The 26,713-nt window shown below is 45.0% G+C and overlaps 1 protein-coding gene across 3 annotated transcripts in view; it reads left to right on the forward strand.

Moving 5' to 3' along the window:
• Positions 1-26,713, forward strand: part of LOC106587766 (C-myc promoter-binding protein) — a 223,466-nt gene that overhangs the window by 111,123 nt on the left and 85,630 nt on the right. For all 3 annotated transcript variants that reach the window (XM_082969800.1, XM_082969801.1, XM_082969802.1), the window contains exons 6-13: positions 326-597; positions 1,079-1,145; positions 1,426-1,484; positions 2,553-2,697; positions 4,459-4,634; positions 11,271-11,371; positions 12,804-13,019; positions 21,269-21,414. In XM_082969800.1, coding sequence (XP_082825926.1) covers positions 326-597; positions 1,079-1,145; positions 1,426-1,484; positions 2,553-2,697; positions 4,459-4,634; positions 11,271-11,371; positions 12,804-13,019; positions 21,269-21,414 — 1,182 coding nt within the window. The remainder of the gene's footprint in view (positions 1-325; positions 598-1,078; positions 1,146-1,425; positions 1,485-2,552; positions 2,698-4,458; positions 4,635-11,270; positions 11,372-12,803; positions 13,020-21,268; positions 21,415-26,713) is intronic.

Genomic DNA, 26,713 nt, shown 5'->3' on the forward strand with positions numbered 1-26,713 from the left:
ACGGGCATTCCCTGAGCTCATGTAGTGTGCGCTCCAGCCTTTGGGAAACTCGCCCCGCGCTCCAGTCAAATTGGACACCCTCCACTCCTCGCTCCACTCCTCGCTCCAGCTCCTCGCTCCAGCTCCTCGCTCCACTACTCGCTCCAGCTCCTCGCTCCACTCCTCGCTCCACTCCTCGCTCCAGCTCCTCGCTCCAGCTCCTCGTTTCACTCGACTGACGTTCTCTGGTTCCAGTCAGCTGTTTGGCAACAGATACATATGTGCCCCTATATCTATGTACTAATGGTTCCATCCAGACGTATATTTGTGTGTTTCCTCATCTCAGGTGTACGGTGCAGCCATCCAGTTCTACGAGCCCTACTCCCAGGACTGTCTGACCGACCAGCAGCGCTCTCAGCTGGGTCTGCCGGGGCTGGACCACGGGCCCTCTTCCCCAGCCACTTCCCCATCCACCCCAGCTCCGGGCCCCAGGGCGTTACACACCAACAAGTGTATCTGTTTGCTGTCTCACTGGCCCTTCTTTGACGCCTTCCGCAAGTTCCTCACCTTCCTCTATCGATACTCCATCTCTGGACCTCACACCCTGCCCATCGAGAAGTGAGCACCGTGTGAATTATATCTATTATGACACAGCAGACATTTGTGGTATCAACTGCAGCACTTGAACCCATTGGCCTTGGTGTTGCTAGGACCATGCTGAGCCACTGTCCTTTTTAAGTGCACAGTGTTGTCAGTGACCCTGTATGACACTGCCTGTGTTATCTGACAGCTCTGTATAGGACAGGCACCATACCCAGGCACTTTGTACATAGATATACTGTAGACACAGTCCCTAGAAGATTGAACAATTCCAAATGGTTTCCAGTCCACTAAATAAACACCAGAGGCTATGTTTATATCAAGTGTTTGCCGACACAGTTCAACAGGCCATTGTTTTGGTCAGGTGGCAGTGTAGTGGCAGAACTCTATGTAAATCTACCCCCCTGTCCCAGACGGTGTGATGACAGATTAGGCTCACCTCCTCCTCAGGGTTATTTCTGACCTCATATCTTGTAATTCTTCTTCTTCTTCCTGTCAGGCACATCTCCCACTTCATGCACAAGGTCCCCTTCCCCTCCTCCCAGAGGCCCAGGATACTGGTGCAGGTGAGTTAAGGCCTCCATGGTTCTGGCTGCCATGTATGTCTGTGGTTTCTGTCAGTGTGTGTCTCTGTTCACTACTAAACCATGTCTGACTCTGTCTTGATCATATTCACCATTCTTTTAATAGTGTTTTTATCAAAGTTCTTTACATTGTATTGAGGTAACGTACCCCTTCTAGCACCAATCTCTGGCAACAGAGACACTACTGGTTATATGGGAGCCATTTTGTGCCAGACCTGTCCCCACCACACTATACCTGTAGTAATGTGTTGACATTCCCCAGCTCTCTCCTCACGACAGCCTGATGTTGAGCCAGCCTGTGTCATCCCCTCTACCACTCAGGTAAGACAGGTATCATATACACTGACTGTACAAAACATTATGAACACCTTCCTAATATTGACTTGCACGACCCCCTTCCCCCCTTTTGCCCTAAATTTGTCGTGGTATGGACTTTACACTCCAATGCTTCCCACAGTTGTGTCAAGTTGGCAGGATGTCCATTGTGTGGTGGACCATTCTTGATACACACAGGAAATTGTTGAGCGTGAAAACTCCAGCGGTGTTGCTGTTCTTGACACACTCAAACCGATGCTCCTGGCACCTACTACCATACCCCGTTCAAAGGAACTTAAATCTTTTGTCTTGTCCATTCACCCTCTGAATGGCACACATACACAATCCATGTCTAAATTATCTTTAACCTGTCTCCTCCCCCTCATCTACACTGATTGAAGTGGATTTAACAGGTGTATATCATAATAAGAACAGTAGTGGTCCTATAGCAGTACCTTGAGGAACTCCAAAACATACCTTTAGATTGGTTTAAAGAATTGAACGAAGGTTTGGTGACTGCTGGTGAAGTTCATGGTATTAGTTATGGTATGATTAATTGATGGTATGGATGGTTATTTTATGGTATTAGTTATGGTATGATTATTTTATGGTATGGTTAATTTGATGGTATTAGTTATGGTATGGTTAATGTATGGTATTAGTTATGGTATGGTTAATGTATGGTATTAGTTATGGTATGGTTATTGTATGGTATTAGTTATGGTATGGTTAATGTATGGTATTAGTTATGGTATGGTTAATTTATGGTATTAGTTATGGTATGGTTAATGTATGGTATTAGTTATGGTATGGTTAATGTATAGTATTAGTTATGGTATGGTTATTGTATGGTATTAGTTATGGTATGGTTAATGTATGGTATTAGTTATGGTATGGTTAATGTATGGTATTAGTTATGGTATGGTTAATGTATGGTATTAGTTATGGTATGGTTATTGTATGGTATTAGTTATGGTATGGTTAATGTATGGTATTAGTTATGGTATGGTTAATGTATGGTATGTGTTATGATAGTGATGTAGTGTGTTAATCTCTTCTATGGCTGTGCTCCAGTGGTGGTCGGTTCTCCATACTGCTGCAGAACCTCGGTCCGGAGAACGCTATAACGCTCCTGGTGTTTGCTGTGACAGAACATAAGATCCTGGTCCACTCTCTACGGCCCGCTGTTCTGACCAGTGTCACTGAGGCTCTGGTGGCTGTGAGTACCTCAGATATCAGCTGTTTAACACTATAGTACCTCAGATATCAGCTGTTTAACACTATAGTACCTCAGATATCAGCTGTTTAACACTATAGTACCGCAGATATCAGCTGTTTAACACTATAGTACCTCAAATATCAGTTGTTTAACACTTTCACTATAGTACCTCAGATATCAGCTGTTTAACACTATAGTACCTCAGATATCAGCTGTTTAACACTATAGTACCTCAGATATCAGCTGTTTAACACTTTCACTATAGAACCTCAGATATCAGATGTTTAATGCTATAATACCTCAGATATCAGCTGTTTAACACTATAATACCTCAGATATCAGCTGTTTAACACTATAATACCTCAGATATCAGCTGTTTAACACTATAATACCTCAGATATCAGCTGTTTAACAGTATAGTACCTCAAATATCAGTTGTTTAACACTCGCTATAGTACCTCATATCAGTTGTTTAACACTATAGTACCTCAGATATCAGCTGTTTAACACTATAGTACCTCAGATATCAGCTGTTTAACACTTTCACTATAGAACCTCAGATATCAGCTGTTTAACACTTTCACTATAGTACCTCAGATATCAGTAGTATAAATCTTTAGGACTTTTAGTAGTAGCTTGTGGTTTTAGTAAGTAGTTTAAATAATTAGCTATGGCAGTTTGATAGTAGGGTTTAAATAATTAGCTATGGCAGTTTGATAGTAGGGTTTAAATAATTAGCTATGGCAGTTTGTTAGTAGGGTTTAAATAATTAGCTATGGCAGTTTGATAGTAGGGTTTAAATAATTAGCTATGACAGTTTGGTAGTAGGGTTTAAATAATTAGCTATGACAGTTTGATAGTAGGGTTTAAATAGCTATGGCAGTTTGATAGTAGGGTTTAAATAATTAGCTATGGCAGTTTGATAGTAGGGTTTAAATAATTAGCTATGACAGTTTGTTAGTAGGGTTTAAATAATTAGCTATGGCAGTTTGATAGTAGGGTTTAAATAATTAGCTATGGCAGTTTGATAGTAGGGTTTAAATAATTAGCTATGGCAGTTTGATAGTAGGGTTTAAATAATTAGCTATGGCAGTTTGATAGTAGGGTTTAAATAATTAGCTATGACAGTTTGTTAGTAGGGTTGAAATAATTAGCTATGGCAGTTTGATAGTAGGGTTTAAATAATTAGCTATGGCAGTTTGATAGTAGGGTTTAAATAATTAGCTATGACAGTTTGATAGTAGGGTTTAAATAATTAGCTATGGCAGTTTGATAGTAGGGTTTAAATAATTAGCTATGGCAGTTGTTAGTAGGGTTTAAATAATTAGCTATGGCAGTTTGATAGTAGGGTTTAAATAATTAGCTATGGCAGTTTGATAGTAGGGTTTAAATAATTAGCTATGGCAGTTGTTAGTAGGGTTTAAATAATTATCTATGGCAGTTGTTAGTAGGGTTTAAATAATTAGCTATGGCAGTTTGATAGTAGGGTTTAAATAATTAGCTATGGCAGTTTGTTAGTAGGGTTTAAATAATTCGCTATGGCAGTTTGATAGTAGGGTTTAAATAGCTATGGCAGTTTGATAGTAGGGTTTAAATAATTAGCTATGGCAGTTTGTTAGTAGGGTTTAAATAATTAGCTATGGCAGTTTGATAGTATTTTTAGTAGTAGCTAAGCAATTGCCTCTCGGTTTTGACAGTAGTTTTAAAGGTTCAGTTTCCTGATTTGACCTCCCTCCCTCCCTCTCTTTCTCTCCTCCTCAGATGATCTTCCCATTCCACTGGCCGTGTCCGTACATCCCTCTGTGCCCGCTGGCCCTGGCAGGAGTCCTCTCTGCCCCCTGCCCCTTCATCGTGGGTGTCGACTCACGCTACTTTGACCTTTACGACCCTCCGCTGGACGTCAGCTGTGTCGACCTCGACACAAACACCATCTCCCAGTAAGCACAGCTTCTTCTGACACAAACACCATCTCCCAGTAAGCATTGCGGCGACTACCAACCCCCTGTTGTGTAGTAGAATGGAATGGGATGGGATTAAATAGACTAAAGTTTTCTATCCATATAATGTGGAAATTCTCTTTTTTGAGGACAGATCCCCAACACAGCATTTATTTAATGTATCCTTTATTTAACAAGTCAGTTAAGAACACATTATTATTTTCAATGACAGCCTACCGGGGAACAGTGGGTTAACTGCCTTGTTCAGGGGCAGAACAACATATTTTTACCTTGTCAGCTCAGGGATTCGATCTTGCAACCTTCCGGTTACTAGTCCAACGCTCTAACCACTAGACTCTAACCACTAGGCTACCTGCTGCCCTTCGTGACTATAGCTTTCGGCTCAGTCCTCAATCAACTCTCACAGAATGACTCTCCAAGACTCTCCACTTAGCTAACGGGCTGAGAACAGTACAAGGTCAACCATAGTGAAGGTCCTCCATCCACTTAGCTAACGGGCTGAGAACAGTACAAGGTCAACCATAGTGAAGGTCCTCCATCCACTTAGCTAACGGGCTGAGAACAGTACAAGGTCAACCATAGTGAAGGTCCTCCATCCACTTAGCTAACGGGCTGAGAACAGTACAGGGTCAACCATAGTGAAGGTCCTCCATCCACTTAGCTAACGGGCTGAGAACAGTACAAGGTCAACCATAGTGAAGGTCCTCCATCCACTTAGCTAACGGGCTGAGAACAGTACAAGGTCAACCATAGTGAAGGTCCTCCATCCACTTAGCTAACGGGCTGAGAACAGTACAGGGTCAACCATAGTGAAGGTCCTCCATCCACTTAGCTAACGGGCTGAGAACAGTACAGGGTCAACCATAGTGAAGGTCCTCCATCCACTTAGCTAACGGGCTGAGAACAGTACAGGGTCAACCATAGTGAAGGTCCTCCATCCACTTAGCTAACGGGCTGAGAACAGTACAGGGTCAACCATAGTGAAGGTCCTCCATCCACTTAGCTAACGGGCTGAGAACAGTACAGGGTCAACCATAGTGAAGGTCCTCCATCCACTTAGCTAACGGGCTGAGAACAGTACAGGGTCAACCATAGTGAAGGTCCTCCATCCACTTAGCTAACGGGCTGAGAACAGTACAAGGTCAACCATAGTGAAGGTCCTCCATCCACTTAGCTAACGGGCTGAGAACAGTACAGGGTCAACCATAGTGAAGGTCCTCCATCCACTTAGCTAACGGGCTGAGAACAGTACAGGGTCAACCATAGTGAAGGTCCTCCATCCATTTAGCTAACGGGCTGAGAACAGTACAGGGTCAACCATAGTGAAGGTCCTCCATCCACTTAGCTAACGGGCTGAGAACAGTACAGGGTCAACCATAGTGAAGGTCCTCCATCCACTTAGCTAACGGGCTGAGAACAGTACAGGGTCAACCATAGTGAAGGTCCTCCATCCACTTAGCTAACGGGCTGAGAACAGTACAGGGTCAACCATAGTGAAGGTCCTCCATCCACTTAGCTAACGGGCTGAGAACAGTACAGGGTCAACCATAGTGAAGGTCCTCCATCCACTTAGCTAACGGGCTGAGAACAGTACAGGGTCAACCATAGTGAAGGTCCTCCATCCACTTAGCTAACGGGCTGAGAACAGTACAGGGTCAACCATAGTGAATGTCCTCCATCCACTTAGCTAACGGGCTGAGAACAGTACAGGGTCAACCATAGTGAAGGTCCTCCATCCACTTAGCTAACGGGCTGAGAACAGTACACGGTCAACCATAGTGAAGGTCCTCCATCCACTTAGCTAACGGGCTGAGAACAGTACAAGGTCAACCATAGTGAAGGTCCTCCATCCACTTAGCTAACGGGCTGAGAACAGTACAAGGTCAACCATAGTGAAGGTCCTCCATCCACTTAGCTAACGGGCTGAGAACAGTACAGGGTCAACCATAGTGAAGGTCCTCCATCCACTTAGCTAACGGGCTGAGAACAGTACAGGGTCAACCATAGTGAAGGTCCTCCATCCACTTAGCTAACGGGCTGAGAACAGTACAAGGTCAACCATAGTGAAGGTCCTCCATCCACTTAGCTAACGGGCTGAGAACAGTACAAGGTCAACCATAGTGAAGGTCCTCCATCCACTTAGCTAACGGGCTGAGAACAGTACAAGGTCAACCATAGTGAAGGTCCTCCATCCACTTAGCTAACGGGCTGAGAACAGTACAAGGTCAACCATAGTGAAGGTCCTCCATCCACTTAGCTAACGGGCTGAGAACAGTACAGGGTCAACCATAGTGAAGGTCCTCCATCCACTTAGCTAACGGGCTGAGAACAGTACAGGGTCAACCATAGTGAAGGTCCTCCATCCACTTAGCTAACGGGCTGAGAACAGTACAGGGTCAACCATAGTGAAGGTCCTCCATCCACTTAGCTAACGGGCTGAGAACAGTACAGGGTCAACCATAGTGAAGGTCCTCCATCCACTTAGCTAACGGGCTGAGAACAGTACAAGGTCAACCATAGTGAAGGTCCTCCATCCACTTAGCTAACGGGCTGAGAACAGTACAGGGTCAACCATAGTGAAGGGCCTCCATCCACTTAGCTAACGGGCTGAGAACAGTACAAGGTCAACCATAGTGAAGGTCCTCCATCCACTTAGCTAACGGGCTGAGAACAGTACAGGGTCAACCATAGTGAAGGTCCTCCATCCACTTAGCTAACGGGCTGAGAACAGTACAGGGTCAACCATAGTGAAGGTCCTCCATCCACTTAGCTAACGGGCTGAGAACAGTACAAGGTCAACCATAGTGAAGGTCCTCCATCCACTTAGCTAACGGGCTGAGAACAGTACAGGGTCAACCATAGTGAAGGTCCTCCATCCACTTAGCTAACGGGCTGAGAACAGTACAAGGTCAACCATAGTGAAGGTCCTCCATCCACTTAGCTAACGGGCTGAGAACAGTACAGGGTCAACCATAGTGAAGGTCCTCCATCCACTTAGCTAACGGGCTGAGAACAGTACAGGGTCAACCATAGTGAAGGTCCTCCATCCACTTAGCTAACGGGCTGAGAACAGTACAGGGTCAACCATAGTGAAGGTCCTCCATCCACTTAGCTAACGGGCTGAGAACAGTACAGGGTCAACCATAGTGAAGGTCCTCCATCCACTTAGCTAACGGGCTGAGAACAGTACAAGGTCAACCATAGTGAAGGTCCTCCATCCACTTAGCTAACGGGCTGAGAACAGTACAGGGTCAACCATAGTGAAGGTCCTCCATCCACTTAGCTAACGGGCTGAGAACAGTACAGGGTCAACCATAGTGAAGGTCCTCCATCCACTTAGCTAACGGGCTGAGAACAGTACAGGGTCAACCATAGTGAAGGTCCTCCATCCACTTAGCTAACGGGCTGAGAACAGTACAGGGTCAACCATAGTGAAGGTCCTCCATCCACTTAGCTAACGGGCTGAGAACAGTACAGGGTCAACCATAGTGAAGGTCCTCCATCCACTTAGCTAACGGGCTGAGAACAGTACAGGGTCAACCATAGTGAAGGTCCTCCATCCACTTAGCTAACGGGCTGAGAACAGTACAGGGTCAACCATAGTGAAGGTCCTCCATCCACTTAGCTAACGGGCTGAGAACAGTACAGGGTCAACCATAGTGAAGGTCCTCCATCCACTTAGCTAACGGGCTGAGAACAGTACAGGGTCAACCATAGTGAAGGTCCTCCATCCACTTAGCTAACGGGCTGAGAACAGTACAGGGTCAACCATAGTGAAGGTCCTCCATCCACTTAGCTAACGGGCTGAGAACAGTACAGGGTCAACCATAGTGAAGGTCCTCCATCCACTTAGCTAACGGGCTGAGAACAGTACAGGGTCAACCATAGTGAATGTCCTCCATCCACTTAGCTAACGGGCTGAGAACAGTACAGGGTCAACCATAGTGAATGTCCTCCATCCACTTAGCTAACGGGCTGAGAACAGTACACGGTCAACCATAGTGAAGGTCCTCCATCCACTTAGCTAACGGGCTGAGAACAGTACAGGGTCAACCATAGTGAAGGTCCTCCATCCACTTAGCTAACGGGCTGAGAACAGTACAGGGTCAACCATAGTGAAGGTCCTCCATCCACTTAGCTAACGGGCTGAGAACAGTACAGGGTCAACCATAGTGAAGGTCCTCCATCCACTTAGCTAACGGGCTGAGAACAGTACAGGGTCAACCATAGTGAAGGTCCTCCATCCACTTAGCTAACGGGCTGAGAACAGTACAGGGTCAACCATAGTGAAGGTCCTCCATCCACTTAGCTAACGGGCTGAGAACAGTACAGGGTCAACCATAGTGAAGGTCCTCCATCCACTTAGCTAACGGGCTGAGAACAGTACAGGGTCAACCATAGTGAAGGTCCTCCATCCACTTAGCTAACGGGCTGAGAACAGTACAGGGTCAACCATAGTGAAGGTCCTCCATCCACTTAGCTAACGGGCTGAGAACAGTACAGGGTCAACCATAGTGAAGGTCCTCCATCCACTTAGCTAACGGGCTGAGAACAGTACAGGGTCAACCATAGTGAAGGTCCTCCATCCACTTAGCTAACGGGCTGAGAACAGTACACGGTCAACCATAGTGAAGGTCCTCCATCCACTTAGCTAACGGGCTGAGAACAGTACAGGGTCAACCATAGTGAAGGTCCTCCATCCACTTAGCTAACGGGCTGAGAACAGTACAGGGTCAACCATAGTGAAGGTCCTCCATCCACTTAGCTAACGGGCTGAGAACAGTACAGGGTCAACCATAGTGAAGGTCCTCCATCCACTTAGCTAACGGGCTGAGAACAGTACAGGGTCAACCATAGTGAAGGTCCTCCATCCACTTAGCTAACGGGCTGAGAACAGTACAGGGTCAACCATAGTGAAGGTCCTCCAGCAACAAACATGTCAACCTTTTCTTTTTTCACTTTTTATAAACAAATGACTTCTCAGTTGAGACATATTCCTCAAGGTGGGCTGTAGTCCAGTTGAGACATCATATTCCTCAAGGTGGGCTGTAGTCCAGTTGAGACATTATATTCCTCAAGGTGGGTTGTAGTCCAGTTGAGACATCATATTCCTCAAGGTGGGCTGTAGTCCAGTTGAGACAGTATATTCCTTAAGGTGGGCTGTAGTCCAGTTGAGACAGTATATTCCTTAAGGTGGGCTGTAGTCCAGTTGAGACAGTATATTCCTCAAGGTGGGCTGTAGTCCAGTTGAGACATTATATTCCTCAAGGTGGGCTGTAGTTCAGTTGAGACAGTATATTCCTCAAGGTGGGCTGTAGTCCAGTTGAGACAATATATTCCTCAAGGTGGGCTGTAACCCAGTTGAGACAGTATATTCCTCAAGGTGGGCTGTAGTCCAGTTGAGACATATTCCTCAAGGTGGGCTGTAGTCCAGTTGAGACATATTCCTCAAGGTGGGCTGTAGTCCAGTTGAGACATTATATTCCTCAAGGTGGGCTGTAGTCCAGTTGAGACAGTATATTCCTCAAGGTGGGCTGTAGTCCAGTTGAGACAGTATATTCCTCAAGGTGGGCTGTAGTCCAGTTGAGACATTATATTCCTCAAGGTGGGCTGTAGTTCAGTTGAGACAGTATATTCCTCAAGGTGGGCTGTAGTCCAGTTGAGACAATATATTCCTCAAGGTGGGCTGTAACCCAGTTGAGACAGTATATTCCTCAAGGTGGGCTGTAGTCCAGTTGAGACATATTCCTCAAGGTGGGCTGTAGTCCAGTTGAGACATATTCCTCAAGGTGGGCTGTAGTCCAGTTGAGACATTATATTCCTCAAGGTGGGCTGTAGTCCAGTTGAGACAGTATATTCCTCAAGGTGGGCTGTAGTCCAGTTGAGACAGTATATTCCTCAAGGTGGGCTGTAACCCAGTTGAGACAGTATATTCCTCAAGGTGGGCTGTAGTCCAGTTGAGACATTATATTCCTCAAGGTGGGCTGTAGTCCAGTTGAGACATATTCCTCAAGGTGGGCTGTAGTCCAGTTGAGACATTATATTCCTCAAGGTGGGCTGTAGTCCAGTTGAGACATTATATTCCTCAAGGTGGGCTGTAGTCCAGTTGAGACAGTATATTCCTCAAGGTGGGCTGTAGTCCAGTTGAGACATTATATTCCTCAAGGTGGGCTGTAGTCCAGTTGAGACAGTATATTCCTCAAGGTGGGCTGTAGTCCAGTTGAGACAGTATATTCCTTAAGGTGGGCTGTAGTCCAGTTGAGACAGTATATTCCTCAAGGTGGGCTGTGGAAGTGGTTTACATTGATGGCCTTTAATCGATGGTGAAGAAAATGAGACTGTAATGTGTCGTGTTTGGCCACTGTAGGTGTAATAATAATAGTATAATATATTCCATTTATCAGACGCTTTTATCCAAAGCTATTTACAGTCATGTATGCATCCATTTTCCGTATGGATCAAAGTTGAATCTGTTTCTGTGGTTCTGTGTCTCTAAGATCAGTCAGATATTTGGACCAGTCTTAGAGGCAGCAGTCTCGGGGTGGTGTCCAGCCCCTATCCACCGCCAGTGTTAGTTTTGGCCGAGGAGAGCTGACCGTGTGTTTCTCCTTCCAGCAACGAAGATAAGAGAGCCCTGACCTGGAAGATCCTGCCAAAGAAAGCCTGTAAAAACCTGATGAATGTGCTGAACAATCTCTACCAGCAACTGGTGGACGGTGAGTAGAGGACCATACTGTACTGTATGGATGGAGGACTAAAGATTTCACAATGAATAAACTGGGTCAAGTGTAGCCTGAGTTGCCAGATGTGACTCTGGTTCTGCCTTAGTTTGCTCCTTTAATATAACTAAGACAAAGGAGTTGGCAACAAAAAAAGATCTGGCATCCAAGCTAGATCAAGAACACTTTTTCATAAAACTCCTTTTCAAGGTCGACTTTGAAAGATTCTTTCAAGCTGATGTGTTTGACTCTCAGGTGTTCTTCTCTTCTGAATATGATGAGCCACTGTAGCGGTAGTGTAGGAGTACTTTACATGCAGCTTACAATCCATTCTCCAGTGTCTACTGGGTAGGAAATCAAACAGACGGTAGGTCATTCTTCTTCTTCTCTCCTCTTCCTCTGTAACAAAACCACCAGTTATTCATCTCTCTCTCTCTCTCTCTCTCTCTCTCTCTCTCGTCTCTGCATCTCTCTCTCTCGCTGCATCTCTCTCTCCCCCCTCTCTCTCCCCCCTCTCTCTCTCTCTCCCTACCTGTTCTATTTGTCTCCATTAGTTCAGTTGTGTTATTTATAACCCAGTCAATAAACCTGCTGCCTGCTTATTGAGAAATCAAATACAAATCTAATAATGTTACATTCTGAGACTCAGTGAGGCTGAAAATCTGTCCTGCCACTGCATTAGTGTTTAGGCTGGGAATATTGAACATCGATACAGCTTGGCAGAGTGACAAGCTGAGCCTTATCTTTAGGGACTTGTTTCTTAGAGGAAAACTAACTTCAATAGAGATTTAACTCTGTGTTATTTACACTTCATCTAGTTCAACAACAACCAGACAGAACCCAAACCCCACGTCATCAACTCAACTTTCATACAGACAGTCTTACTTGTTTTAAGTTGTGTTTTAAACTGTCTTCAACTGTGACAGGTAGTTAAACATAGCACAAAATATTAAGAACACCTTCCTAATATTATATTGCTTAAAAATCCTTCTTTAACCGGTCTTCTCCCCTTCATCTACACTGATTGAAGTGGATTTACCAAGGTACATCAGTAAGGGATCATAGCTTTCACCTGGTCAGTCTATGTCATGGAAGGAGCATGTGTTCATAATGTTTTGTCCACTCTGTGTATCTTCTAGGAGTGTTTTCCTCTATGTATCTCTGGAACTACATGAGAGATGCATCCCACATGGCTCCCTGTTCCCTATATAGTGCACTACATTAAGGAATATGGTGCCATTTGGGACAAACCCTATAAGATATGTAAACAAAAAACATATTTTCCATTGGTTCCCCCCAGATCAGCAGAACCAACAACCCTCTTTTCTATTGGTTCCCCGCAGATCAGCAGAACCAACAACCCTCTTTTCTATTGGTTCCCCCCAGGTCAGCAGAACCAACATCCCTCTTTTCTATTGGTTCCCTCTAGGTCAGCAGCGTCCTGATGGCCTATTGGAGCTGAGTATGAGTGATTGTACGGAGCTGGCCTGTGGGAAGAGCCTCCACAGCCTGGAGATGGAGATACAGGAAGCCTTCCTCAGGTTCATGGCGGCCATCTTGAAAGGCTACCGCTCATTCCTGAGACCCATCACCCAGGCCCCGTCTGAGAAGACTACTGACGCCTCCTCTCTCTTTGACCTGCAAGGTTAGTACCGGCTTGGTGTGTGTGTGTGTGTGTGTTTGTGTGAGTCTCTGTTTGTGTGAGTCTCTGTGTGAGTCTGTGTGTCAGTCTCTCTCTGTCTGTGTGTGTGTGTGTGTGTGTGTGTGTGTGTGTGTGTGTGTGTGTGTGTGTGTGTGTGTGTGTGTGTGTGTGTGTGTGTGTGTGTGTGTGTGTGTGTGTGTGTGAGAGAGAGTCTGTGTGTGTGTGTGTGTGTCTCTCTCTGTGTGTGTGTGTGTGTGTGTGTGTGTGTGTGTGTGTGTGTGTGTGTGTGTGTGTGTGTGTGTGTGTGTGTGTGTGTGTGTGTGCATGTGCAGGTCTGGAGCTCTAGCTAGCTGCAGCTGTTCTCTGCTCCAGAGGCTGGACTGGGGCCAGTTGAAGCTGGCTAATACCACACCTGATAGAGTTGAGTGGACTGGGGCCAGTTGAAGCTGGCTAATACCACACCTGATAGAGTTGACTGGACTGGGGCCAGTTGAAGCTGGCTAATACCACACCTGATAGAGTTGAATCTGGACTGGGGCCAGTTGAAGCTGGCTAATACCACACCTGATAGAGTTGACTGGACTGGGGCCAGTTGAAGCTGGCTAATACCACACCCGATAGAGTTGAGGCTGGACTGGGGCCAGTTGAAGCTGGCTAATACCACACCTGATAGAGTTGAGTCTGGACTGGGGCCAGTTGAAGCTGGCTAATACCACACCTGATAGAGTTGAGTCTGGACTGGGGCCAGTTGAAGCTGGCTAATACCACACCTGATAGAGTTGAGTCTGGACTGGGGCCAGTTGAAGCTGGCTAATACCACACCTGATAGAGTTGAATCTGGACTGGGGCCAGTTGAAGCTGGCTAATACCACACCTGATAGAGTTGAGTGGACTGGGGCCAGTTGAAGCTGGCTAATACCACACCTGATAGAGTTGACTGGACTGGGGCCAGTTGAAGCTGGCTAATACCACACCTGATAGAGTTGAGTGGACTGGGGCCAGTTGAAGCTGGCTAATACCACACCTGATAGAGTTGAGTCTGGACTGGGGCCAGTTGAAGCTGGCTAATACCACACCTGATAGAGTTGAGTGGACTGGGGCCAGTTGAAGCTGGCTAATACCACACCCGATAGAGTTGAGGCTGGACTGGGGCCAGTTGAAGCTGGCTAATACCACACCCGATAGAGTTGAGTCTGGACTGGGGCCAGTTGAAGCTGGCTAATACCACACCTGATAGAGTTGAGTCTGGACTGGGGCCAGTTGAAGCTGGCTAATACCACACCCGATAGAGTTGAGTCTGGACTGGGATGGGGATCTCATCCAATCTGCACTGTCTCCATTGGGTAACTCGTCAGACGGTCCTTTATCGTTAAAGACTGCTCTGGCTAGCCGTAGCCAAGGGCTTCATCCCAAATGGCACTCTATCCCCTATTTAGTGCATTACTTTTGACCAGGGCCCATAGCCAAGGACATGAGCATTCTCTAGTGGATGCTAGCCATGCTAGCTGTAGCCAAGGACATGAGCATTCTCTAGTTGATGCTAGCCATGCTAGCTGTAGCCAAGGACATGTTGGATATGAGGAATGTGATCCAGACAAATAGGGACGAGGAGTTTAGAGAGACCTCTGCAGTGTTGTTATGTAATGACTAGAGCTGAAAGACACACACACAAGTTTGGGTAATGGGAGAATGTGCTTTCTCAACGTGTTCCTTTGGCCAAGTGTGGGTGTATCTGTATCCATAGAGAATCTATCAGCTGTCCATTAGTATTACTGTAGGGACACACAACAACACAAAGCTTGGCCTCCATGACTGCAGTGTGAGCCAATGACCAACCATCCTCCTCACTCCCCCTGGCCCTGTCTGTCCCACAGGTCACCTGTCAGGTCAGCTGTTAGTCAGGTCAGCTGTTAGTCAGGTCAGCTGTCAGATCAGCTGTTAGTCAGGTCAGCTGCTAATCAGGTCAGCTGTTAGTCAGGTCAGCTGTTAGTCAGGTCAGCTGCTAGTCAGGTCAGCTGTTAGTCAGGTCAGCTGTTAGTCAGGTTAGCTGTTAGTCAGGCCAGCTGTTAGTCAGGCCAGCTGTCAGTCAGGTTAGCTGTTAGTCAGGCCAGCTGTTAGTCAGGTCAGCTGTCAGTCAGGTTAGCTGTTAGTCAGGCCAGCTGTTAGTCAGGTTAGCTGTTAGTCAGGTCAGCTGTCAAATCAGCTGTTAGTCAGGTCAGCTGTCAGTCAGGTCAGCTGTTAGTCAGGTTAGCTGTCAAATCAGCTGTCAGTCAGGTTAGCTGTTAGTCAGGTCAGCTGTTAGTCAGGTCAGCTGTTAGTCAGGTCAGCTGTTAGTCAGGCCAGCTGTTAGTCAGGTCAGCTGTTAGTCAGGTCAGCTGTTAGTCAGGTCAGCTGTTAGTCAGGTTAGCTGTTAGTCAGGTTAGCTGTTCGTCAGGTCAGCTGTTAGTCAGGTCAGCTGTTAGTCAGGTTAGCTGTTAGTCAGGTCAGCTGTTAGTCAGGTTAGCTGATAGTCAGATCAATAGTTAGTCATCTCAGCTGTTAGTCAGGTCAGCTGTTAGTCAGGTCAGCTGTTAGTCAGGTTAGCTGTTAGTCAGATCAATTGTTAGTCAGATCAGCTGTTAGTCAGGTCAGCTGTTAGTCAGGTCAGCTGTTAGTCAGGTTAGCTGTTAGTCAGGTTAGCTGTTAGTCAGGTCAGCTGTTAGTCAGGTCAGCTGTCAGTCAGGCCAGCTGTTAGTCAGGTCAGCTGTTAGTCAGGTCAGCTGTTAGTCAGGTCAGCTGTTAGTCAGGTTAGCTGTTAGTCAGGCCAGCTGTTAGTCAGGTCAGCTGTTAGTCAGGTCAGTTGTTAGTCAGGTCAGTTGTTTGTCAGGTCAGCTGTTAGTCAGGTCAGTTGTTAGTCAGGTTAGCTGTTAGTCAGGCCAGCTGTTAGTCAGGTCAGTTGTTAGTCAGGTCAGTTGTTTGTCAGGTCAGCTGTTAGTCAGGTCAGCTGTCAGATCAGCTGTTAGTCAGGTCAGCTGCTAATCAGGTCAGCTGTTAGTCAGGTCAGCTGTTAGTCAGGTCAGCTGCTAGTCAGGTCAGCTGTTAGTCAGGTCAGCTGTTAGTCAGGCCAGCTGTTAGTCAGGCCAGCTGTCAGTCAGGTTAGCTGTTAGTCAGGCCAGCTGTTAGTCAGGTCAGCTGTCAGTCAGGTTAGCTGTTAGTCAGGCCAGCTGTTAGTCAGGTTAGCTGTTAGTCAGGTCAGCTGTCAAATCAGCTGTTAGTCAGGTCAGCTGTCAGTCAGGTCAGCTGTTAGTCAGGTTAGCTGTCAAATCAGCTGTCAGTCAGGTTAGCTGTTAGTCAGGTCAGCTGTTAGTCAGATCAGCTGTCAAATCAGCTGCTAGTCAGGTCAGCTGTTAGTCAGGTCAGCTGTTAGTCAGGTCAGCTGTTAGTCAGGCCAGCTGTTAGTCAGGCCAGCTGTCAGTCAGGCCAGCTGTCAGTCAGGCCAGCTGTCAGTCAGGTCAGCTGTCAGTCAGGTTAGCTGTTAGTCAGGCCAGCTGTTAGTCAGGTTAGCTGTTAGTCAGGTCAGCTGTCAAATCAGCTGTTAGTCAGGTCAGCTGTCAGTCAGGTCAGCTGTTAGTCAGGTTAGCTGTCAAATCAGCTGTCAGTCAGGTTAGCTGTTAGTCAGGTCAGCTGTTAGTCAGATCAGCTGTCAAATCAGCTGCTAGTCAGGTCAGCTGTTAGTCAGGTCAGCTGTTAGTCAGGTCAGCTGTTAGTCAGGCCAGCTGTTAGTCAGGCCAGCTGTCAGTCAGGCCAGCTGTCAGTCAGGCCAGCTGTCAGTCAGGTTAGCTGTTAGTCAGGCCAGCTGTTAGTCAGGTCAGCTGTCAGTCAGGTTAGCTGTTAGTCAGGTCAGCTGTCAAATCAGCTGTTAGTCAGGTCAGCTGTCAGTCAGGTCAGCTGTTAGTCAGGTTAGCTGTCAAATCAGCTGTCAGTCAGGTCAGCTGTCAAATCAGCTGCTAGTCAGGTCAGCTGTTAGTCAGGTCAGCTGTTAGTCAGGCCAGCTGTTAGTCAGGTCAGCTGTTAGTCAGGTCAGCTGTTAGTCAGGTTAGCTGTTAGTCAGGCCAGCTGTTAGTCAGGTCAGCTGTTAGTCAGGTCAGTTGTTAGTCAGGTCAGTTGTTTGTCAGGTCAGCTGTTAGTCAGGTCAGCTGTTAGTCAGGTCAGCTGTCAAATCAGCTGTTAGTCAGGTCAGCTGTCAGTCAGGTCAGCTGTTAGTCAGGTTAGCTGTCAAATCAGCTGTCAGTCAGGTTAGCTGTTAGTCAGGTCAGCTGTCAAATCAGCTGCTAGTCAGGTCATCTGTTAGTCAGGTCAGCTGTTAGTCAGGCCAGCTGTTAGTCAGGTCAGCTGTTAGTCAGGTTAGCTGTTAGTCAGGCCAGCTGTTAGTCAGGTCAGCTGTTAGTCAGGTTAGCTGTTAGTCAGGTTAGCTGTTCGTCAGGTCAGCTGCTAGTCAGGTCAGCTGCTAGTCAGGTCAGCTGTTAGTCAGGTCAGCTGTTAGTCAGGTCAGCTGTTAGTCAGGTTAGCTGTTAGTCAGGTCAGCTGTTAATCAGGTTAGCTGTTAGTCATGTTAGCTGTTAGTCAGGTTAGCTGTTAGTCAGGTCAATTGTTAGTCAGATCAGCTGTTAGTCAGGTCAGCTGTTAGTCAGGTCAGCTGTTAGTCAGGTTAGCTGTTAGTCAGGTTAGCTGTTAGTCAGGTCAGCTGTTAGTCAGGTCAGCTGTCAGTCAGGCCAGCTGTTAGTCAGGTCAGCTGTTAGTCAGGTCAGCTGTTAGTCAGGTTAGCTGTTAGTCAGGTCAGCTGTTAGTCAGGTCAGCTGTTAGTCAGGTCAGTTGTTTGTCAGGTCAGCTGTTAGTCAGGTCAGTTGTTAGTCAGGTTAGCTGTTAGTCAGGTTAGCTGTTAGTCAGGCCAGCTGTTAGTCAGGTCAGTTGTTTGTCAGGTCAGCTGTTAGTCAGGTCAGCTGTTAGTCAGGTCAGTTGTTAGTCAGGTCAGCTGTTAGTCAGTTCAGTTGTTAGTCAGTTGTTAGTCAGGTCAGCTGTTAGTCAGGTCAGCTGTTAGTCAGGTCAGCTGCTAGTCAGCCCAGCTGGGTTTAACACTTAAGGAAGTCACTTCCCTGTTTTGCACCTTAGATTGGTCATGTGTTATCTTACCTGCACGACTGTGCCTAGCTAAGGTACATCCATCATTATTGTAAAAGAGAATGTGTTCTCAAAGACTTACCTGGTTAAATAAAGACTTACCTGGTTAAATAAAGTCTTACCTGGTTAATTAAAGACTCACCTGGTTAAATAAAGACTCACCTGGTTAAATAAAGACTTACCTAGTTAAATAAAGACTCACCTGGTTAAATAAAGACTTACCTGGTTAAATAAAGACTTACCTGGTACCTCTTAAGGAAATGGGTATGTCAGAAATGACATACCCAAATCTAACTGCCTGAAGCAAGGATATGTATATTCTTGATACAATTTGAAAGGAAACACTTAGAAGTTTGTGGAAATGTGAAATTAATGTAGGAGAATATAACACATTAGATCTGGTAAAAGATCATCATCTTTGAAACGCAAGAGAAAGGCCACAATGTATTATTCCAGTTTAGGCACAATTTAGATTGTGGCCACTAGATGGCAGCAGTGTGTGTGCAAAGATTTAGACGGATCCAATGAACCATTCGATTTCTGTTCAAAATATTGTGTCAAGTCTGTCCAAATGTGTCTAAATGGTTTATTGATACATTTTCAAGTTCATAACTATGCACTCTCCTCAAACAATAGCATGGTATTATTTCACTGTAATAGCTACTGTAAATTGGACAGTGCAGTTAGATTAACAAGAATTTCAGCTTTCTGCCCATATCAGATACAGTTGAAGTCATAAGTTTACATACACTTAGGTTGGAGTCATTAAAACTTGTTTTTCAACCACTCCACAAATTTCTTGTTAACAAACTATAGTTTTGGCAAGTCAGTTAGGACATCTACTTTGTGCATGACACAAGTCATTTTTCCAACAATTGTTTACAGACAGATTATTTCACTTATAATTCACTGTATCACAATTCCAGTAGGTCAGAAGTTTACATATACTAAGTTGACTGTGCCTTTAAACAGTGTGGAAAATTCCAGAATATGATGTCATGGCTTTAGAAGCTTTTGATAGGCTAATTTACATCATTTGAGTCAATTGGAGGTGTACCTGTGGATGTATTTCAAGGCCTACCTTCAAACTCAGTGCCTCTTTGCTTGACATCATGGGAAAATCAAAAGAAAAAAATGGTAGACCTCCACAAGTCTGGTTCATCCTTGGTCTGGTTCATCCTTGGGAGCAATTTCCAAACGCCTGAAGGTACCACGTTCATCTGTACAAACAATAGTACGCAAGTATAAACACCATGGGACCACGCAGCCGTCATACCGCTCAGGAAGGAGACGCGTTCTGTCTCCTAGAGAAGAATGCACTTTGGTGCGACAACAACAGCAAAGGACCTTTTGAAGATACTGGAGGAAACAAGTACAAAAGTGACTATATCCACAGTAAAACGAGTCCTATAACGACATAACCTGAAAGGATGCTCAGCAAGAAAGAAGCCACTGCTCCAAAAGCCAGACTACGGTTTGCAACTGCACATGGGGACAAAGATTGTACTTTTCGGAGAAATGTCCTCTGGTCTGATGAAACAAAAATAGAACTGTTTGGCCATAATGACCATCGTTATATTTGGAGGAAAAAGGGGGATGCTTGCAAGCCGAAGAACACCATCCCAACCGTGAAGCACGGCATTGGCAGCATCATGTTGTGGAGGTGCTTTGCTGCAGGAGGGACTGGTGCACTTCACAAAATAGATGACATCATGAGGTAGGAAAATTATGTGGATATATTGAAGCAACATCTCAAGACATCAGTCAAGAAGTTAAAGCTTGGTCGCAAATGAGTCTTCCAAATGGACAATGACCCCAAGCATACTTCCAAAGTTGCGGCAAAATGGCTTAAGGACAACATAATCAAGGTATTGGAGTGGCCATCACAAAGCCCTGACCTGAATCCCATAGAAAATGTGTGGGCAGAACTGAAAAAGTGTGTGTGAGCAAGGAGGCCTACAAACCTGACTCAGTTACACCAGCTCTGTCAGGAGGAATGGGTCAAAATTCACCCAACGTATTGTGGGAAGCTTGTGGAAGGCTACCTGAAACGTTTCACCCAAGTTAAACAATTTAAAGGCAATGCTACCAAATACTAATTGAGTGTATGTAAACTTCTGACCCACTGGGAATGTGATGAAAGAAATAAAAGCTGAAATAAATCATTCTCTCTACTATTATTCTGACATTTCACATTCTTAAAATAAAGTGGTGAATTTTTACTAGGATTAAAGGTCAGGAATTGTGAAAAACGAGTTTAAATGTATTTGGTAAAGGTGTATGTAAACTTCTGACTTCAACTGTACGTATGTCTATGTCCTGGGAAATGTTATTGTTACTTACAACCTCATGCTAATCACATTTGCGCACGTTAGCTCAACCGTCCCGTGGGTGGTCACCAATCCCGTAGAGGTTAAATAAATACTTACCTGGTTAAATAAAGACTTACCTGGTTAAATGAAGGTACAAAAAATTAAAATAAAGCATTGTGCTTCATGGTCAAGGTTCCATGACCCTAAACCTATTTTGCCAGATATACCGAGCAGTGAACCACAAATGTTCTGTTCCGTTTCTCCCTCCCCAACAGTTGTGTTCAGGGTTCCTGAAAAGCCAGGACCTTTCCCACCAGAGGTTCTACTGTATCTTTTTAGGTTTCTCATATGGTTGTAATGTTCTGTAGAGTTCCTGAAGAGCAGAGACCAGTCCCACCAGAGGTTCTACTGTATATTTTTAGGTTTCTCATATGGTTGTAATGTTCTGTAGAGTTCCTGAAGAGCAGAGACCAGTCCCACCAGAGGTTCTACTGTATATTTTTAGGTTTCTCATATGGTTGTAATGTTCTGTAGGGTTCCTGAAGAGCAGAGACCGGTCCCACCAGAGGTTCTACTGTATATTTTTAGGTTTCTCATATGGTTGTAATGTTCTGTAGAGTTCCTGAAGAGCAGAGACCGGTCCCACCAGAGGTTCTACTGTATATTTTTAGGTTTCTCATATGGTTGTAATGTTCTGTAGAGTTCCTGAAGAGCAGAGACCGGTCCCACCAGAGGTTCTACTGTATATTTTTAGGTTTCTCATATGGTTGTAATGTTCTGTAGGGTTCCTGAAGAGCAGAGACCGGTCCCACCAGAAGTTCTACTCCCTGATGACCAAGACTCAGATGTTCATCAGATTCATAGAGGAGTGCTCCTTCGTCTCAGACAAAGACGCCAGCTTGGCCTTCTTCGATGACTGTGTGGACAAGGTACAGCTTGGTTTATAATACTATCATCCTAGTCATATATAGACCTATACTCTGTGAAATGTATCTCCCTGTCTAGTAACTATGCTATCATCTACCAGTGATCTCCTCCCTGTCTAGTAACTATGCTATCATCTACCAGTGTTCTCCCTGTCTAGTAACTATGCTATCCTCTATCAGTGTTCTCCTCCCTGTCTAGTAACTATGCTATCATCTACCAGTGTTCTCCCTGTCTAGTAACTATGCTATCCTCTATCAGTGTTCTCCTCCCTGTCTAGTAACTATGCTATCCTCTATCAGTGTTCTCCCTGTCTAGTAACTATGCTATCCTCTATCAGTGTTCTCCTCCCTGTCTAGTAACTATGCTATCCTCTACCAGTGTCCTCCCTGTCTAGTAACTATGCTATCCTCTATCAGTGTTCTCCCTGTCTAGTAACTATGCTATCCTCTATCAGTGTTCTCCCTGTCTAGTAACTATGCTATCCTCTATCAGTGTTCTCCTCCCTGTCTAGTAACTAAGCTATCCTCTATCAGTGTTCTCCTCCCTGTCTAGTAACTATGCTATCCTCTATCAGTGTTCTCCCTGTCTAGTAACTATGCTATCCTCTATCAGTGATTTCCTCCCTGTCTAGTAACTATGCTATCCTCTATCAGTGTTCTCCTCCCTGTCTAGTAACTAAGCTATCCTCTATCAGTGATCTCCTCCCTGTCTAGTAACTATGCTATCCTCTATTAGTGTTCTCCTCCCTGTCTAGTAACTATGCTATCCTCTACCAGTGTTCTCCTCCCTGTCTAGTAACTATGCTATCCTCTATCAGTGTTCTCCCTGTCTAGTAACTATGCTATCCTCTATCAGTGTTCTCCCTGTCTAGTAACTATGCTATCCTCTATCAGTGATCTCCTCCCTGTCTAGTAACTATGCTATCCTCTATCAGTGTTCTCCCTGTCTAGTAACTATGCTATCCTCTACCAGTGTTCTCCTCCCTGTCTAGTAACTATGCTATCCTCTATCAGTGATTTCCTCCCTGTCTAGTAACTATGCTATCCTCTATCAGTGTTCTCCTCCCTGTCTAGTAACTAAGCTATCCTCTATCAGTGTTCTCCCTGTCTAGTAACTATGCTATCCTCTATCAGTGTTCTCCCTGTCTAGTAACTATGCTATCCTCTATCAGTGTTCTCCCTGTCTAGTAACTATGCTATCCTCTATCAGTGTTCTCCCTGTCTAGTAACTATGCTATCCTCTATCAGTGTTCTCCTCCCTGTCTAGTAACTATACTATCCTCTATCAGTGTTCTCCTCCCTGTCTTGTAACTATGCTATCCTCTATCAGTGTTCTCCCTGTCTAGTAACTATGCTATCCTCTATCAGTGTTCTCCCTGTCTAGTAACTATGCTATCCTCTATCAGTGATTTCCTCCCTGTCTAGTAACTATGCTATCCTCTATCAGTGTTCTCCCTGTCTAGTAACTATGCTATCCTCTATCAGTGTTCTCCCTGTCTAGTAACTATGCTATCCTCTATCAGTGATTTCCTCCCTGTCTAGTAACTATGCTATCCTCTATCAGTGATTTCCTCCCTATCTAGTAACTATGCTATCCTCTATCAGTGATCTCCCTGTCTAGTAACTATGCTATCCTCTATCAGTGATCTCCTCCCTGTCTAGTAACTATGCTATCCTCTATCAGTGATCTCCTCCCTGTCTAGTAACTATGCTATCCTCTATCAGTGTTCTCCTCCCTGTCTAGTAACTATGCTATCCTCTATCAGTGTTCTCCTCCCTGTCTAGTAACTATGCTATCCTCTATCAGTGTTCTCCCTGTCTAGTAACTATGCTATCCTCTATCAGTGTTCTCCTCCCTGTCTAGTAACTATGCTATCCTCTATCAGTGTTCTCCTCCCTGTCTAGTAACTATGCTATCCTCTATCAGTGTTCTCCCTGTCTAGTAACTATGCTATCCTCTATCAGTGTTCTCCTCCCTGTCTAGTAACTATGCTATCCTCTATCAGTGTTCTCCTCCCTGTCTAGTAACTATGCTATCCTCTATCAGTGTTCTCCTCCCTGTCTAGTAACTATGCTATCCTCTATCAGTGTTCTCCCTGTCTAGTAACTATGCTATCCTCTATCAGTGATCTCCCTGTCTAGTAACTATGCTATCCTCTATCAGTGTTCTCCTCCCTGTCTAGTAACTATGCTATCCTCTATCAGTGTTCTCCTCCCTGTCTAGTAACTATGCTATCCTCTATCAGTGTTCTCCTCCCTGTCTAGTAACTATGCTATCCTCTATCAGTGTTCTCCTCCCTGTCTAGTAACTATGCTATCCTCTATCAGTGTTCTCCTCCCTGTCTAGTAACTATGCTATCCTCTACCAGTGTCCTCCCTGTCTAGTAACTATGCTATCCTCTATCAGTGTTCTCCTCCCTGTCTAGTAACTAAGCTATCCTCTATCAGTGTTCTCCCTGTCTAGTAACTATGCTATCCTCTATCAGTGTTCTCCTCCCTGTCTAGTAACTATGCTATCCTCTATTAGTGTTCTCCTCCCTGTCTAGTAACTATGCTATCCTCTATCAGTGATTTCCTCCCTGTCTAGTAACTATGCTATCCTCTATCAGTGATCTCCCTGTCTAGTAACTATGCTATCCTCTATCAGTGTTCTCCTCCCTGTCTAGTAACTATGCTATCCTCTATCAGTGTTCTCCTCCCTGTCTAGTAACTATGCTATCCTCTATCAGTGTTCTCCCTGTCTAGTAACTATGCTATCCTCTATCAGTGTTCTCCTCCCTGTCTAGTAACTATGCTATCCTCTATCAGTGTTCTCCCTGTCTAGTAACTATGCTATCCTCTATCAGTGTTCTCCTCCCTGTCTAGTAACTATGCTATCCTCTATCAGTGTTCTCCTCCCTGTCTAGTAACTATGCTATCCTCTATCAGTGTTCTCCCTGTCTAGTAACTATGCTATCCTCTATCAGTGTTCTCCTCCCTGTCTAGTAACTATGCTATCCTCTATCAGTGTTCTCCTCCCTGTCTAGTAACTATGCTATCCTCTATCAGTGTTCTCCTCCCTGTCTAGTAACTATGCTATCCTCTATCAGTGTTCTCCCTGTCTAGTAACTATGCTATCCTCTATCAGTGTTCTCCTCCCTGTCTAGTAACTATGCTATCCTCTATCAGTGATCTCCTCCCTGTCTAGTAACTATGCTATCCTCTATCAGTGTTCTCCCTGTCTAGTAACTATGCTATCCTCTATCAGTGTTCTCCTCCCTGTCTAGTAACTATACTATCCTCTATCAGTGTTCTCCTCCCTGTCTAGTAACTATGCTATCCTCTATCAGTGTTCTCCCTGTCTAGTAACTATGCTATCCTCTATCAGTGTTCTCCCTGTCTAGTAACTATGCTATCCTCTATCAGTGATTTCCTCCCTGTCTAGTAACTATGCTATCCTCTATCAGTGATTTCCTCCCTGTCTAGTAACTAAGCTATCCTCTATCAGTGTTCTCCTCCCTGTCTAGTAACTAAGCTATCCTCTATCAGTGTTCTCCTCCCTGTCTAGTAACTATGCTATCCTCTATCAGTGTTCTCCCTGTCTAGTAACTATGCTATCCTCTATCAGTGTTCTCCTCCCTGTCTAGTAACTATGCTATCCTCTATCAGTGATCTCCTCCCTGTCTAGTAACTATGCTATCCTCTATCAGTGATCTCCTCCCTGTCTAGTAACTATGCTATCCTCTATCAGTGTTCTCCCTGTCTAGTAACTATGCTATCCTCTATCAGTGTTCTCCTCCCTGTCTAGTAACTATGCTATCCTCTATCAGTGTTCTCCTCCCTGTCTAGTAACTATACTATCCTCTATCAGTGTTCTCCTCCCTGTCTAGTAACTATGCTATCCTCTATCAGTGTTCTCCTCCCTGTCTAGTAACTATGCTATCCTCTATCAGTGTTCTCCTCCCTGTCTAGTAACTATGCTATCCTCTATCAGTGATCTCCTCCCTGTCTAGTAACTATGCTATCCTCTATCAGTGTTCTCCTCCCTGTCTAGTAACTATGCTATCCTCTATCAGTGATCTCCCTGTCTAGTAACTATGCTATCCTCTATCAGTGTTCTCCCTGTCTAGTAACTATGCTATCCTCTATCAGTGTTCTCCTCCCTGTCTAGTAACTATGCTATCCTCTATCAGTGTTCTCCTCCCTGTCTAGTAACTATGCTATCCTCTATCAGTGTTCTCCTCCCTGTCTAGTAACTATGCTATCCTCTATCAGTGATCTCCTCCCTGTCTAGTAACTATGCTATCCTCTATCAGTGTTCTCCCTGTCTAGTAACTATGCTATCCTCTATCAGTGTTCTCCTCCCTGTCTAGTAACTATGCTATCCTCTATCAGTGTTCTCCTCCCTGTCTAGTAACTATGCTATCCTCTATCAGTGTTCTCCTCCCTGTCTAGTAACTAAGCTATCCTCTATCAGTGATTTCCTCCCTGTCTAGTAACTATGCTATCCTCTATCAGTGATTTCCTCCCTGTCTAGTAACTAAGCTATCCTCTATCAGTGTTCTCCTCCCTGTCTAGTAACTAAGCTATCCTCTATCAGTGTTCTCCTCCCTGTCTAGTAACTATGCTATCCTCTATCAGTGTTCTCCCTGTCTAGTAACTATGCTATCCTCTATCAGTGATCTCCTCCCTGTCTAGTAACTATGCTATCCTCTATCAGTGTTCTCCTCCCTGTCTAGTAACTATGCTATCCTCTATCAGTGTTCTCCTCCCTGTCTAGTAACTATGCTATCCTCTATCAGTGTTCTCCCTGTCTAGTAACTATGCTATCCTCTATCAGTGTTCTCCTCCCTGTCTAGTAACTATGCTATCCTCTATCAGTGTTCTCCCTGTCTAGTAACTATGCTATCCTCTATCAGTGTTCTCCCTGTCTAGTAACTATGCTATCCTCTATCAGTGTTCTCCTCCCTGTCTAGTAACTAAGCTATCCTCTATCAGTGTTCTCCTCCCTGTCTAGTAACTATGCTATCCTCTATCAGTGATCTCCTCCCTGTCTAGTAACTATGCTATCCTCTATCAGTGTTCTCCTCCCTGTCTAGTAACTATGCTATCCTCTATCAGTGTTCTCCTCCCTGTCTAGTAACTATGCTATCCTCTATCAGTGTTCTCCCTGTCTAGTAACTATGCTATCCTCTATCAGTGTTCTCCTCCCTGTCTAGTAACTATGCTATCCTCTATCAGTGTTCTCCCTGTCTAGTAACTATGCTATCCTCTATCAGTGTTCTCCCTGTCTAGTAACTATGCTATCCTCTATCAGTGTTCT

This window comes from Salmo salar, chromosome 26, assembly GCF_965601325.2.
Source record: "Salmo salar chromosome 26, fSalSal1, whole genome shotgun sequence".
NCBI classification, from domain to species: Eukaryota; Metazoa; Chordata; class Actinopteri; order Salmoniformes; family Salmonidae; genus Salmo; species Salmo salar.